Raw genomic sequence first — 15622 nt, 5'->3', positions numbered from 1 at the left:
TTGCAGCAAGCTGCTGGGAATGATTTACCAGTCAGTAGTAGCCAGTGTATTGTTCTATCCTGTGGTCTCCTGGGGAAGTAACTTGAGTTCAGAAGACCCACAGTGCCTGAACAAATTTATCAGGAAAGCCTGCTCCATCACAGGGCTAACCCTACACACACTGGAAGCTGTTGTGGAAAAGAGGATGGTGGCAAAATTGAATTCCATCATGAAAAATCACACATTTTTAAATGTCTGTCTGTCTGTCTGTCTGTCTGTCATATAGTGCCTTTTGTCTGTCTGTCTGTCTGTCTATCTATCTATCTATCTATCTATCTATCTATCTATCTATCTATCTATCTATCTATCTATCTATCTATCTATCTATCTATCTATCTATCTATCTATCTATCGGACTATTATTACTGTGGGTCTGTTTTTATGTTTCTGGTGCTGTAATCATGTAAATTTCCTCTTGCGATTAAAAAATGTTCTTGAATCTAGTAAAGTGGGGATCAACAGGAATGCAGGTTTTTGCAGACACACGATCAGATGTTTTCATATTATCCACCAAACAGTCAACTTAGGTGTAGATCAGGTTTCAGTCATATACATTAATTAAATGGAACCAAGAAAGGCATATGATCAGAGTGGTACATATGATGAGTTCTAAAATCACAATAAACCTTTGATAAGGTATTGCATGAGAGGTCAAAATGGTGTGTATAAGTGAGTATAAAATTGTCTCAAACACAGGAAGCAAACGTTTATGGTACAGAATAAGATAACGTTTAAAAGGATGTCCCTCGGGGGTCAGTGCTGGGACAGATTTGTGGCTGATGAAATTTATTGTAAGTAAATGTAACGTATTATTCCCGTCAGTACAGTAGAACTGTCAGATTGTGTTTACATTTCCGTCCTAATTTTCTGTTACTGTCATTTAAGATTTTAGTCTGTGCTTTGATTTCACATACACCTGCAAATTTCTTAATGAAGCAGAACCCCAAATTAACATTCCGATCTTTCACATTCCCAACATTTTACATACTTGAATTGTGAGTGGTGGTTTTACTTTTTATTTCATTGTTGTTTGAATTGAGGTATTTACTGAATTACAAAACAGTGACAGAAATATGTTTAATAAGTTTCCTGTATCTTTATTGTAAACATTACAAAGAATATTGTTTTAAAAACATTTTTAATTTTTCAAGTAATCCAGCATTTATCAATTTCACATGAGCGATTTTTTTAAGTGGGTCCCTCAAACTGCTACATGAAGGTTCTATGGTGCTATGTGCTTACATGATACAGTACATCCATCCATTTTCCAACCCGCTGAATCCGAACACAGGGTCACGGGGGTCTGCTGGAGCCAATCCCAGCCAACACAGGGCACAAGGCAGGAAACAATCCTGGGCAGGGTGCCAACCCACCGCAGTGATACAGTACAGTATATACATATTTACATATTTTATTGTACTATTAATACTGTTAATCAAAATTAGTAATTGCAGTTGCAGTTGTAAAAATCAAAAGTTTTTGTTGTAACCGTGCACCCCTATCTTAAACACATCCAACCCCCTTAGCCTCTGGGTCCTAATTTCTTCATGGAAGCTGTCAGCGGTACGTTTAGGTGGACAATTGTGTGTCTGTATTACATTCATCTGTCACTCTTCATTGATACAGTGGTGTGGTACTGTGATATTAGTCTCTAATATTGTTGTTAGTACAATATTCAGTTATGAGTGTGATTTTTTTTTTTTTTTTTTGGTTACCTTTAGCTTGCTGAATTGTTTGCTGTTGAATCTTCTCGGAAAAATAACATTTATTTTATTGGATTTACTTTATTTTCATTCAATCCATACAGCAAACAGTGCACAGCTGAAGGAAATTGCGTTTCTCCAGGCTCAATGTACAAACACAAACATAGAGACGTGTGCACGTAATACAACAGCAGATAGACAGAATAGCCTAAACGGACAGAATTCATGTATAACCTTAACGTGCAGTGAAAACAATTGACTTGAGCATTCCTAGTTTTCATCCTCTTTCTCTGTACATTTAGTATTCATTTGCTCAGAGATTGATGTGCTTGCTGCTTCCTGAGCAGCTTATTTTCTCCACCCTAGCGGCCCGCTTCTTCTCTTCTTTCGTCTGCATCTTTTCATATTAAAACTGATTCAGTGTTCGTGTTGCAATTACTTAGTGAGTTTTCTTTCATTTTTCACTTAAGCTGGCACTTAAGTCTTCAATCTGCTAGATATAAAGAGGTAGGGGAAGAGACGGCGAAGGTGGTAAGGATGAGAACGGCGCCCATACGCATGTGCCGCATGGCCACCCTGCTGGCCGCTGCCGAGGGTTGATTCTATAATAAAATAAAATAGAAAATAAAAAGAGGAATAACCATGGATGTCGATCATCACCCTGAAAGTGGATAGTAGAGATCACGTAGTATATGTGTACTAAATTTTTGGTCAAACGGTTTGCGAGCTACAGGTGATTTAAAACCCTGGACAGACAAATGGACAGCCACGGTAGCGTATCGTATCTAAAGATACAATAGACACGTATTGGTGAATAGTTGTAAAGTGTTCAAGTGACAAAAAAATTACACATGACACATAATTCACATGTACTGTATGTTATCCAGTCACCTGCTTTAAATATAAAAAAAAAATCATTTTCTGCTAAAATATGATTGAATAATTTCTTATGGAATTATCAGCATAGACATAAACCGTAAACCTACTTTTTTTTTTTACTAAGACCTGCCATTTCCCAGACATTCATTGGGCAGGAGTCCTGTCTTCAATTCTGAAAGCCCTTTTTCTTTGCCTCCACTACAAATTACGTGGGGTAAGTAACATAAAAAAATGGCATTTTTGATTTGGGTATTCCTAGCTAGGCTGTTCCTTTGTTTCATTGAAAGCATATCAACCCACAAAATAACAGGTCAGTGCTGGACTTTTACCTTAAACCAACACAAGCTGTTTAAACAGCTGCAAGTTCAAACACTTGCTGGCAGATTTTGATATTTAAAAGGCATACTAACAGTTCCCACTGCTACAAAGTCCCAACATGAAGGATGAGGTATTTTGACTTCTATCCTAAGTATATAGGGGAATTGACGGTGTGGACCACATAAGGTTTGCGTGGAGTGTTTACATGAGAATGTTGCGGCGTGTTTTTACAGGGTTGTGTCCAAAGCATAACATGTCTGGATGCTGAACTTGCTGTGTCACACAGATAAGGGTTTGGGTGAGGGCAGTCGCCTGCGATTTCCTGCTTTGTCTGTGATTTACTGGGAATTTCCTCTTGGCTTTACCTCTATGGACAGTTCACCTGGGAATTCGACTTTGAAATTGCTTTTGCAGTTTTGAGTGAGGACATAGGAACCCTTAATTCTGTAATAAATATATACAATTTATAAACTTTGAGCACAGCCCAGTCTCTTGTGAAATAGATTTTTTTCTTTGTCCTGTGCTTGGAGGGTAATTATTTCACTTGAAAAGGATGTGTCTCTGACACAATGGCCCCCACGTATTTATGATATTGTGCCTATGTACAATCTTTCATATATCAGTTTGAGGAGCTTAAAGTGAATGCCTGCTAATATGCTTAGTGTTTTAAACCAATGCTTTTACTAATGGTCCTGAGGCATCATGCTGTGATGGTCTTTCTTTTTTCGGTCCTGTATAATTTACTTGGTATTGATCTTTTTTTATTTTTTTTATTTTTTTTTTTTTATTTGGAGCTGTTTGTAGGAAATAAAAATCTAAGCCAAAGAGTAATTGCTTTTGAGCCACTTTCATTCTGATTAACATTCACTAATAAGTTTTGAGTTCTACAAGCACTTCAGCAGTCATTGGCTGATTTATGCTCTAAGCTGAATTTGCATTTTGAGAAGTGCGGCTTCCTGCTTTTTTTTTTTTTCCTTCTCCAAACCCCCCTTTGGTGACAGGTTTGTCTTTGTCAAGTCTTTAACACCCAGTCAGGAAATAGTGAGCTTATAAAATTGATAAGATTGTAGAAATTAAATTCATCTATGGGTTTCTTTTACCCACAACTGAGCCCTACTAGGCTGGATTTTCAGGCTTATAAGTGGGTATTAATTATAAATAATTCCTTGTCAAATTATCACCGTTTTGGACCTCATCGTCACCGATTTTAATGAAACTTGGTGTGCTGATTTGGTCATATGAGTAACACATGGAACTGAAATTGTAAGTGTCTGGGATCAATATTATAGGAGATTTAAGCTAACAAAGTTTGAATTTACTGGGAGGGATTATGACTTTTACTTGCTATATGTCCCTAAACAGACCATATATACTCCTGGGTAAGTTCTCCCATGGATAAGTCGGGACTTGATTTTACCGTATAATTTCTGGTATTTTATAATGTCGGTCGTATAAGTCGAATGCGGAAAACTCACGCTATTGGTACAAGGAATTATGATATGCTAGCACCCACCTGAGAGAGTAACCATGGAGCACACTGCCTTTGTTTTCTATGTGGGCGTTGCAATGCGCTGTATCAGTGTGTGCTCCTAACACCTTTATCATAAGAGCATCCCTTATCTATGATGGAGCATTCGATAAGTAGAAAATATATAGCTGGTTTTAAATTAAACGTTGTTGAAGTAGCGAAAGAAATTGGTAACTGCGCTGCTGCAACAAAATTTGATGTGTCTGAGAAACTGGTGCGAGATTGGAGGAGGCAAGAAGATGTAAAAAAAAAAAAAAAAAAAATGTAAGTGTCGCATTTTTGAATGGGTGTATAAGTCAGTGTCTGATTTTATGATCGATTTTTTTCGGGTTTCAAGTCCCGACTTATACATGAGCATATACAGTTAGGTCCATAAATATCTGGACAGAGACAACTTTTTTCTGATTTTGGTTCTGTACATTACCACAATGAATTTTAAATGAAACAACTCAGATGCAGTTGAAGTGCAGACTTTCAGCTTTAATTCAGTGGGGTGAACAAAACGATTGCATAAAAATGTGAGGCAAGTAAAGCATTTTTAACACAATCCCTTCATTTCAGGGGCTCAAAAGTAATTGGACAAATTAAATAACTGGAAATAAAATGTTCATTTCTAATACTTGGTTGAAAACCCTTTGCTGGCAATGACAGCCTGAAGTCTTGAACTCATGGACATCACCAGATGCTGGGTTTCCTCCTTTTTAATGCTCTGCCAGGCCTTTACTGCAGCGGCTTTCAGTTGCTGTTTGTTTGTGGGCCTTTCTGTCTGAAGTTTAGTCTTCAACAAGTGAAATGCCTGCTCAATTGGGTTAAGATCAGGTGACTGACTTGGCCATTCAAGAATTTTCCACTTCTTTGCTTTAATAAACTCCTGGGTTGCTTTGGCTGTATGTTTTGGGTCATTGTCCATCTGTATCATGAAATGCCGCCCAATCAATTTGACTGCATTTAGTTGGATTTGAGCAGACAGTATGTCTCTGAACACCTCTGAATTCATTCTGCTGCTTCTGTCCTGTGTCACATCATCCATAAACACTAGTGTCCCAGTGCCACTGGCAGCCATGCACGCCGAAGCCATCACACTGCCTCCACCGTGTTTTACAGATGATGTGGTATGCTTTGGATAATGAGCTGTTCCACACCTTCTCCATACTTTTTTCTTGCCATCATTCTGGTAGAGGTTGATCTTGGTTTCATCTGTCCAAAGAATGTTTTTCCAGAACTGTGCTGGCTTTTTTAGATGTTCTTTAGCAAAGTCCAATCTAGCCTTTCTATTCTTGAGGCTTATGAGTGGCTTGCACCTTGCAGTACACTCTCTGTATTTACTTTCATGCAGTCTTCTCTTTATGGTAGACTTGGATATCGATACGCCTACCCCCTGGAGAGTGTTGTTCACTTGGTTGGCTGTTGTGAAGGGGTTTCTCTTCACCATGGAAATGATTCTGCGATCATCACCCACTGTTGTCTTCCGTGGACGTCCAGGTCTTTTTGCGTTGCTGAGTTCACCAGTGCTTGCTTTCTTTCTCAGGATGTACCAAACTGTAGATTTTGCCACTCGTAATATTGTAGCAATTTCTCGGATGGGTTTTTTCTGTTTTCGCAGCTTAAGGATGGCTTCTTTCACCTGCATGGAGGGTTCCTTTGACCACATGTTGTCTGTTCACAGCAAAATCTTCCACATGCAAGCACCACACCTCAAATCAACTCCAGGGCTTTTATCTGCTTAATTAATAATGACATAACCACAGACTTGCCCACACCTGCCCATGAAATAGCCTTTGAGTCTATTGTCCAATTACTTTTGAGCCCCTGAAATGAAGGGATTGTGTCAAAAAAATGCTTTAGTTGCCTCACATTTTTATGCAATCGTTTTGTTCACCCCACTGAATTAAAGCTGAAAGTCTGCACTTCAACTGCATCTGAGTTGTTTCATTTAAAATTCATTGTGGTAATGTACAGAACCAAAATTAGAAAAAAGTTGTCTCTGTCCAAATATTTATGGACCTAACTGTATGGTAAGTCGCACAGAAATGTTTCCCATATTGTTTTAAAGCTCTTTTCCAGCTCTATATTCTGCGTAAATACTATGCTATCCCCGAAAATGAAAAAATACCATGTTATGAGTGATTATAATATTAAAAAGTAAATAGTGAAAAAAACAGTATTTTAAAATAAGTCAATTTTTTTTACTAAAGCAAACTTATAATGTCATGAACATCTCCAGAAAATTCAGTCCTTGGTTTTTGAGTCGTTGCTGACCTATCATTACTTACAGGGGGCATCACGTGGTTTCATGTCACCAATGGGCCTTTTTCATAGCAGCCATGTTGACATGATGTAGTATTGCAAGCTCGGGAGTAAGTAATGACTTGAAGGTTCCAATTATGCTACACTGAAATTGAACAGAAGCTTCATTAATGTCATTGGTGACACCTGTGCTTGCCATACTATTTCATGTCAAATGGCTGCTGTGAAAAGGGCCCATTCCAGTGTGGCTAATAAATGCCAGTGCTCCGCCCAGCAGTAATCAGAGAGGAGTGAGGTGTACAAATCAGTCTGGTGTGATCAATCAATAGCAGATGCTGTCCATTACCTGGTGGAGATCAAAGTATTGTCTTGGCTGCAGCAGCAGCATGCATTTTCACAATGTCTTTGGTAGAGTAGTTGTTTAAGCTCAATCAGAAATCTTGTTGTGACCCTTTCAAATGTCGTCTCACGAAGGTGACCCGTGCTTATAGAGATGTCCCTGAGAAAACAATACAGGATCACCCAAGTCTCAATTTAAGGTCAGGTCAGCACATCTGCAGAAATTGCAGTGTAAGACTATTAAAACTCACTCCCAAGAATAAACAGTTCTGTCAGTTTGACTCTTCCAGTAGTGACTTAGCAGACCCTTCTGATCCTCAACCTACGGCTGGTCCCTCAGCCCATGGAGAAGAAGGTATATGGCTAAGATGTGTTGAAGAAACTTATGCCCAGCACTGGAGAGTTGAGACTGAACTTTTTACATCCTCATGGACCATCTCCATCCTACTCATTCCCATACCATCCTGATACACTTGTCATGGATCATCAGGATGTGCTTTTAGTAGCTGAACCTGTGATGGCAACGGGACAGACATACACAATTTCAAGCAAAGACACAATTTCTGCTTCAAAGGCTCTGATGGGAGTATGAATTGAGAGTGTAGTCATTGTTTATGTCTTACATTCCTACCTTACCAGTCAAACAGTGCAGCTTGTACGTAACTTATTTATGATTCCACCAAAGCTGAATTTCTTTCCACATTCTAGTGGTCTAAGAGCTCATCTAGTTTCATTTTAGCATTGCTGTTAGTTTTTCAGGTTTATGAGGATAGTGAAAAGTCAAGCAAAATGACCCCTTTTATTGGCTAACTAAAAAGATTACAATATGCAAGCTTTCGAGGCAACTCAGGCCCCTTCTTCAGGCAAGATGTAAATGTTGATTTACAACTTGCCTGAGTTGCATCGAAAGCTTGCATATTGTACTCTTTTTAGTTAGCCAATAAAAGGGGTCATTTTGCTTGACTTTTCACTACATTCATAATGGCTATCACGGTACAACACCCTAGTACTACAGGTTTATGAGGAAAAGCTTTATCCGTATTTTCTGAAAAAAATACAATGAACGAGTGTATGATCTCAAGTATGATTTATTTAATTCAAGGCCCTTTTTAGTAGGCCAGTGTCTTTCAAGAAGTCAAAAGTGTGAACTGTAGAGAAAAACTAAAACTATTCTGATTTTACCATTAACTCTATTTTGCTTTAGTTACTTTGACATTATTGTCTTTTTTTTAAACTCATTTTTAGTTTTATTTCAATTAAAATTATATTTTCACTGCTAGTTCTGTCTTTACTCTTATATTTCATGATCCCTAATAACCCTGAACCTTGTCTTTACAAAAAATATGTACAAAAAGAGAGTCTGAAATGCCAGAGGTACTGTTTTTGGATTTCCTCCTCCTTTCCCTTGGTTCAGATGATTTGTGAGGCCCGTGGATTGAGCTGGATGAGATCATTGTATTGCTGTGTGGTGGCTAGCTGCACTAAAAAAGATCTGGAAGATCTTGAGCCCGGGCCTCTTTTGTTTCATACCAGTTTTTCTTCTACTTCTGGCTTAGACACTCTTTCTTATAAACTAACATTATTTTTTACTTCATCTGTGTACTATTCACTGTGATAAAGCTATGCAGTACTTTGTACATTCAAGTTCTGTAAGCTCATTCTGCCATTGTGCCCTTGCAGGTACTTCGGAAGTACTAAGAGCCATGCAGGAGTTGGGACTAGAGACGGACGTCGACACGTACTCTAATTACATCCTGTCTTCTTTTGATAGCCTGGATTCCGCCCGTGCTGTCCTTAAGGTAATCACATTTTTACTTGGAAAATTTTTCCATAAAGAGCTTTATTTTTATCATCAGTTGTTCTGTGTCTGCAGGAGGAAGGCTGCTCTCTGGACTCTCCTGAGTTTGCTGCTGCGGAACTGAGAATAGAAGCGTCGCGTGGAAGACTGGAGAATGTCCTTTCATTGCGTGAGTATACTGGTATAAGTAGTTGGATACTGGTTAGTTCAATTAATGTGTTTCAGTGGATGCATGTGACAGAGATCCTCTGGAGAATGCAAAAAAATTGCAGTATTCTCAGTTAAAGTAATCCAGATTAGTTGCCATTTAACCTGATGTTTAGAGACCAGCATGGCTGTTTATTATGAATACTAAGATGCAGTCTCTAAAGGAGACAGAAAATATGGCATATTGTGGTAGGGAGGATATAAAAATACAAATGTGTGGTCTAGCTGCGTGTTACGTTTGCCCACTTAAACATGAAAAGTGGTAACCTAAAAGTTGACAAACTCGTTCCTTTATAAATCATGCAATCTTAGGCAGAAGCACTGTGCATTACTTTGTGCCACGTGATAATAATGAGTTGATGTTATGTAGGTCTGTCTCTTGCGGTCAAACCTCGTTTGCAGCAGAGCCCCATCAGCTATCCCGCAGGCAGTCCTACGCCTCCAGGCTGATCTGCCTTTCACAAATCTCAGTCTGCTCAAATACTGAAAGCTTGGCTTTCCCAAGTAATTAGTGAGTTGCTTATTATGAGTGAAGAGTTATTTGCTGTGCTTCACTAATGGAAACTGCATATTAGTAGTTTTTAAATATGCATGATATCCTTGTGGCATCCCAGCCAATTTTCTGAAATGAGTTAATCCTTTTCTGAGTTAAACATGCATGATATGGTCGCAGGCAATGCTCATAGGGTTAATTGTACCCCCAGGCTTTAACCTCCTCTTCCTATCTCTCCCTTTTCCAGTGTCCTCACCTGTCATGCCTGCAGTTGAACTGGGAATCTTCAGGGGAGGCCTCATTTCAGGATTCAGAAGGTGATGATTTTATTTTTTTTATGTTTCTTTGTCTGAGTGCACCATTTTTGAAAATATCTGTTTCCCAGCATTGGTGGAGACTTTATGGAAGTGTAGTCAAAAGATGATTGAATAGGCTGTGTTTGCTGCATTGTTTCTGAATTCGAGCAGACATGGATATGAACAGAAACTACCACTTCACCAAGCTAGTTTTCCCATTTGTAATAAAAGGGTTCAGCGGATCCATTCTAGCAAATATATTTTCAATTCAGAAGAAATGTTCACATAATTATGTAAGTGTGGTGAGATTTCATGTCTAAATATTAAGTACTAACTGAAATACCCGGCAGTGCCTGGGAGGAAAAAAAAGTTTTTTTTTTAAAATTGTTTGAGAAAAATATAATTACGGAACACAACTGGGTGATAATATACATACAAGACCGCAAGATTTTAACAAAAACAAACATTAAACGACAAACAAGTAATACTATGGATTTTTCATGATAAAACTGTTGGTTGCTTTTAAGGAGCACACGAGAAACGTTCTAAGCATCAACTGGATGATAAAATTTATAATTAAAAAAATACAACTTGACTGATTAATTTTTGTTTTGTGGTTTTACCTGCAGAATTTTTTGACAACGAAAAAAAAGTTAAAGTAATATTATTATTAGGTTGATTTAATTCTATTACCACTACAGCATTGTTACAATAAGAATAATGCAAGATGAAAATATAATTAACAAAAACAAATATTAAACGACAAACAAATACTACTACAGATTTTTCATGATAAAAGTGTCAGTTGTTTTTATGGAGCACACCAGAAACGTTCCGTGCGTCAACTGGATGATAACGTTCATACTGCTTTATATATGAGATTGTGGCTAATTGTTGGAGAGGCGTTCATTGGAAGGTGTTTTGTGGAATAAAAACTCTTTATTGTATTTTTATTCTTATACTAGGGGGGCAAGCCCAGTTGTGGCCAGTCTGCCGCATGCGTTGTGAAGAGGGGGGCTGAACGCACCCCAAGGAGACGCAGTCGCTCCTCCGAAACCCCCTTTTAAATGGTAATACAATGGGAAACAAATAGTTTTTTTTTTTACCTCCTCTTTGCTCAATCAGCTGCTGGCTTGCTGCTGTTGCCATACCGTGTAATCTGCATCTCGCACGGCGCTTCAAACATTTAAAAGCCTGTATCGCAACTGTTCTACTCTTTGTGTTTTATTTCTGGCCCCGGGCATGGTTAAATCTTTTGGCACTCTTGGTTAAGTCTTGTCGCGCGGGACGTGAGTTCTTGATATTTTTTAGTTTATAATTTAAAAACGGAATAAGAATCTGAAAATCTAGCAACATCACATTAAAGTTCGATAAATCCTGAAAAGAATGATACCAAACATATATATGTAGATTTTAAAATAAGCCCGATTTAAAGAGTGGCAAAAAACGTGACATAAAATCGTTGCACTTTTAGGCTTAGGATTTTATATATTTAGAGTAGATTGTGGACTTTATTGCTGTGTCCGGAGTCTAGGGGTGGGCGGTATGACCAAAATTCTATATCACGGTATTTTTCTAAATTATCCCGGTTTCACGGTATTCAACGGTATTTTTTTCCCCATGCATGAGTGGATGTTAACCACATTTTCCACTGGAATTACTGGCTAAGAATAACCTATTCCACTGTCAAGAGTATTGTTCATTGTACAAAAAAAAACATTTTAATGTGCACACAAGTATTAATACAGGTTTGCATTGCCCCATAAAGTGATAGTTTTCAAGGGGATGGCACTAATGGAGAAGGTATCACATTGCATGACAGATGCAGTCAAAATATAGATCCTTTTTATTGAACAAATTTTGCAAAAACTTAAACTATAATTTTGACAACATATTTTCAACCATACAAAGAGGCATTTAGACTTAGTAAAATATCCAGAAGTGCTTGTCAAAAGTTGTATTGCACTGAATATGTCTTAGAAAAGGAATAAATAGTAAATATTTTTTGTAAACCAACTACACTTTCTGTTAATGTTAACAATTTCTGTCCACTGACACGTTAAAGTGACTTTTTAAACAACTTTATCATCATTAAACTGCATAATATCTAAACTAATAAATAATAACAATAAAATAAATAATAGTATTATTACTGATAGTTGCACTATTATGTTCAGTGTAGAGAACTTTATTGCAGGTGTGACGAGGCTCCAAAAAACTGGATGTATGAATGGGTATCGCACAGGTTTAAGTTAAATATTGTATAAATGTTGGATTTGTGATCTGGTGGTCGGAGACACGAACACAGAATTCAATGCATGTTCTTCTGAGCGGGCTTTCTTTATTGCACGCATGCTGTCTCTATCTGACGTACTAAAACCCCAGTTCCTATCCGTCCTTTTTCTTTCTCCACATAACCAATCACCACACGATAAACGTCTTTGTGAAATTAAAACAAGTTATAAACTTAGCCCACGGAGTGTTCAGAACTTTAAAAATATCTTCGTTATACATGTTTAATTATGCCATCCATTCAGAGTTGCGCCCATCTCTGAACGAGTCGCCAGCACATCAAAGGATGAATATAAGCAAAACATACACTAGCAGGGTCAATATAGCACAACAAAACCCCACATCCTACATGACTTTGAAAGGAAACTGAAGCGCCGAGTAAACTCACCAGAAAAACATGCAAATGCAAGGCAGGCACGCCGCCGTGCCCCCATATGATTAATGCATGCTTTAATGCATTTCACCATGAAAATTATGTTAAGTATTTATTTTAGCATTCAAAATGTTCAGAGAGAAGGAAGATCATGAAGTGAATGTATTCTGTGCGGGGTTCGCTGCCGGCGCAGCGAAGAAGACAAGAAGTCAGTTTAAGAATCACTTAACACAAAGCATTTAATGTGCTATATAACTTATGACGGGCTTTGAAATCGTCGTCACACTATTACACAGTACCCAGGTACATTACACTGTATTTAAAACAAGTACAACTTGGCTTGCAGTATTATCCAGTAGTATAGAAAAAGTATTTACACATCTGACCTTTTAAAACTAAAGTATCTCCAGGCTCTCTGTCCATTTTCACCATGCAGCATTCCTATGCTACCGCCCACTATTTGGTGGTGTAGCAGTGAAAAAGAGCCCTAGTGCAACAAATCTGTGTTTAGCGGTGTAGCAGTGAAAAAGGTCCCCACTTGAACAGTTTCCCACTGCGCCACGTTCCGAACGTCGTTTAGGCAATTTAAACCGGTGTTGCGGTATAAGAAAAATCCATATCATAAAAAAAATAAAAAACGGTTTTCGGTATGAACCGGTATACTGCCCAGCACTACCGGAGTCCCTGTCGTGCCCTCATGTGGTTACTAAGAGTCACCTGGATGATAATATACACGGTTATATTCTGCTTTATGTATAAGATTCTGCTACTGGGCATCCTCAAATATGGTTCTGTAGTATCTTGTAATCAAGATTTGGTGTTGACTGTTTCAGTCCACAATAAGCTAAAGCTGCTAGCTTGGCAGATTTATTGGAATGGGAGTCTGACAACTAACAGATGGAAGGTACCGGAATCTGACAGGATTATTCTTTACGAAAACTGTAGCTTATTTAAATCATGGAGAATCACTTGCTGAAGAGCTATATAAATCTTATCAAGCCTGTGTCTGGGATATGACAGATTAGGATATGGCACCAGCATGATACAGGAATCTGAGAGTTAAGAGTTGGAGAGCTGTCCTGCACCACATGTTTGTTTCTAATTTCCTCTTTCTTATATTGGTGCTGAAAGTAAGCAAAAATGACACATGCTATTACTGGTGTGCACGGCTTTAACGGTAAGTTAGAAAAGAGAGCAAAGGTTAGCAAGAATTTAAACGAGACTCGAGAATGATGGTCTGCTCACCCTTTCAGTTTAAAACTTTTCATCCCTCTAGAGGTATTTGCCAATATGGAATTGCCAGAGGCAGCCTCTTGGCTGAGGTGTTTAAAGCGAGTCTGCACTTTGTACTCTGGGGACATGCTGACATGACTTTCATCTGTTTGAATTTACAGTGTTGGGGTGCAAGACTAAGATTAATTATATCCCATGTCTGTACATGGACCAGTTTTAATCAGAGACCTTTTTATAGCTGTTTCAACATCTGTTAATATGACAGTTTGTTCCCAATGTTATGGAGTTAGAAAGTTGGCAGTTTGTCTTTTACTTTTCTGAGGAAATCAACAGGTTTTGTTTTTTTAAATCCGAGTGGATGAACATTTTCTCTCTGTTTTTAGTGGTTAATTCAAGCAGCCATTTTGATAAATGCACAAAGGTAAAGATTCTACTAAGTTAGTTTCTTCAGTGTTGTGTTATTGGTGATTGGCTGCTATTTAAAGTTAACAATTGAGATATCAATATAGAGTGAAGCTATAGTAAATGCAAAAAAGAAAAAAATGTTTGATGTTAAGGAGCACTGGACCACTTACCCATATTTGACTGAATTATCCCTACATTACTATATATGACAGTGAAAGAGCAAATTGAGATACATATATACCAGTGGAACCTCGGGTCATGACCAAAATTCGTTCCAAAACTCTGGTCGCAACCCGATTTGGTTGTGACCCAAAGTAATTTCCCCCTTAGGATTGTATGTAAATACAATTAATCCGTTCTGGACCATACGAGCTGTATGTAAATATATATATATTTTTTAAAGATTTTTAAGCACAAAAATAGTTAATTATACCATAGAATGCACAGTGTAATAGTAAACTAAATGTATGCTTACTTCATCTGGTCACTCTACTCCAGCTCCTTTATCGCTCAGCTGGAGTGACCGCTGCCCCACCGAGTGGTGGCCAAAACACCCCTACATGGGCTCTCTCGCTCGCCTCGCTGCACAGGGAGAGACTGAACATGTGCGGAAATCATCGGCGCACACAAACTGGAAGGGAAACTGGCTTGTTCGTCACCCGAGTGTGTGGTCATGAACAGATGCAAAAGTTTAGCAAAGTTTTTTGGTCATAACCCGATTTGTATGTGGTCCGAGACATTCATGACCCGAAGTTCCACTGTATTTGTGTGTGTATGTGTGTGTGTGTGTGTGTGTGTATGTGTGTGTGTATGTATATATATATATATATATATATATATATATATATACACACATACATACATACATACTTGCCGTTCTCCATCCTTGTGGAAGTGAAACAGTGCAGTGAGTAGGGTTCTGTCCGGCTCCCCACTCCTGACGTAACACTTACTCCTCCCCTCGGCCCAAAGCCTCTGTCTCAGATTGCCGCAAATATATCGCTCCTGCAAGCGAACTATGATTCTTAGCATGATGATAGAAGTAGCAAAATCAACCGGAATGTTCAAGGAAATTATAGGAAAAAGCGATCTAAATCCCTTAAGTAGTTCTCTCATTCACTAGCTAAGTGGAGGTAAGGTCCATGCCCTGAAGCTGGCGCGTGAGTGAGGAAGGCCTCGTCCCCCTTCTTTCAGCCCGTTGCATGTCTCTCGGATTCACGCAAATAAATCAGTACCGCAAGTGAACTATGATACTTGGCACGACGAGAGAAGTCATGAAATCAACCGAAATGTTCAATCAAATTATAGAAAATAAGCAGATCTAAATCCGTTAAGTAGTTCTCTCATTTGCTGGCAAAGCAGAGGTAAGGTACACACCTGGAGGCTGGTGCATGAGTGAGGAGGGCCCTGCCCCTTGGCCTGCTGCGTCTCTCTCGGATTTGTACAAATAAATCGGTACTGCAAGCAAACTA

The 15622-nt window shown here is 38.5% G+C and overlaps 1 protein-coding gene across 1 annotated transcript in view; it reads left to right on the top strand.

Moving 5' to 3' along the window:
- The window catches only part of lrpprc (leucine-rich pentatricopeptide repeat containing), a 110638-nt gene that overhangs the window by 21318 nt on the left and 73698 nt on the right, over positions 1 to 15622 (top strand). The window contains exons 12-14 of the mRNA XM_028820834.2: positions 8734 to 8852; positions 8927 to 9020; positions 9799 to 9868. Coding sequence (XP_028676667.2) covers positions 8734 to 8852; positions 8927 to 9020; positions 9799 to 9868 — 283 coding nt within the window. The remainder of the gene's footprint in view (positions 1 to 8733; positions 8853 to 8926; positions 9021 to 9798; positions 9869 to 15622) is intronic.

The sequence above is a fragment of the Erpetoichthys calabaricus genome, chromosome 15, assembly GCF_900747795.2.
Source record: "Erpetoichthys calabaricus chromosome 15, fErpCal1.3, whole genome shotgun sequence".
In the NCBI taxonomy this organism is placed as follows: domain Eukaryota; kingdom Metazoa; phylum Chordata; class Cladistia; order Polypteriformes; family Polypteridae; genus Erpetoichthys; species Erpetoichthys calabaricus.
The sequence above is the reverse complement of the archived record's forward strand: the minus strand, read 5'-3'. Positions and strand labels throughout refer to the sequence as shown.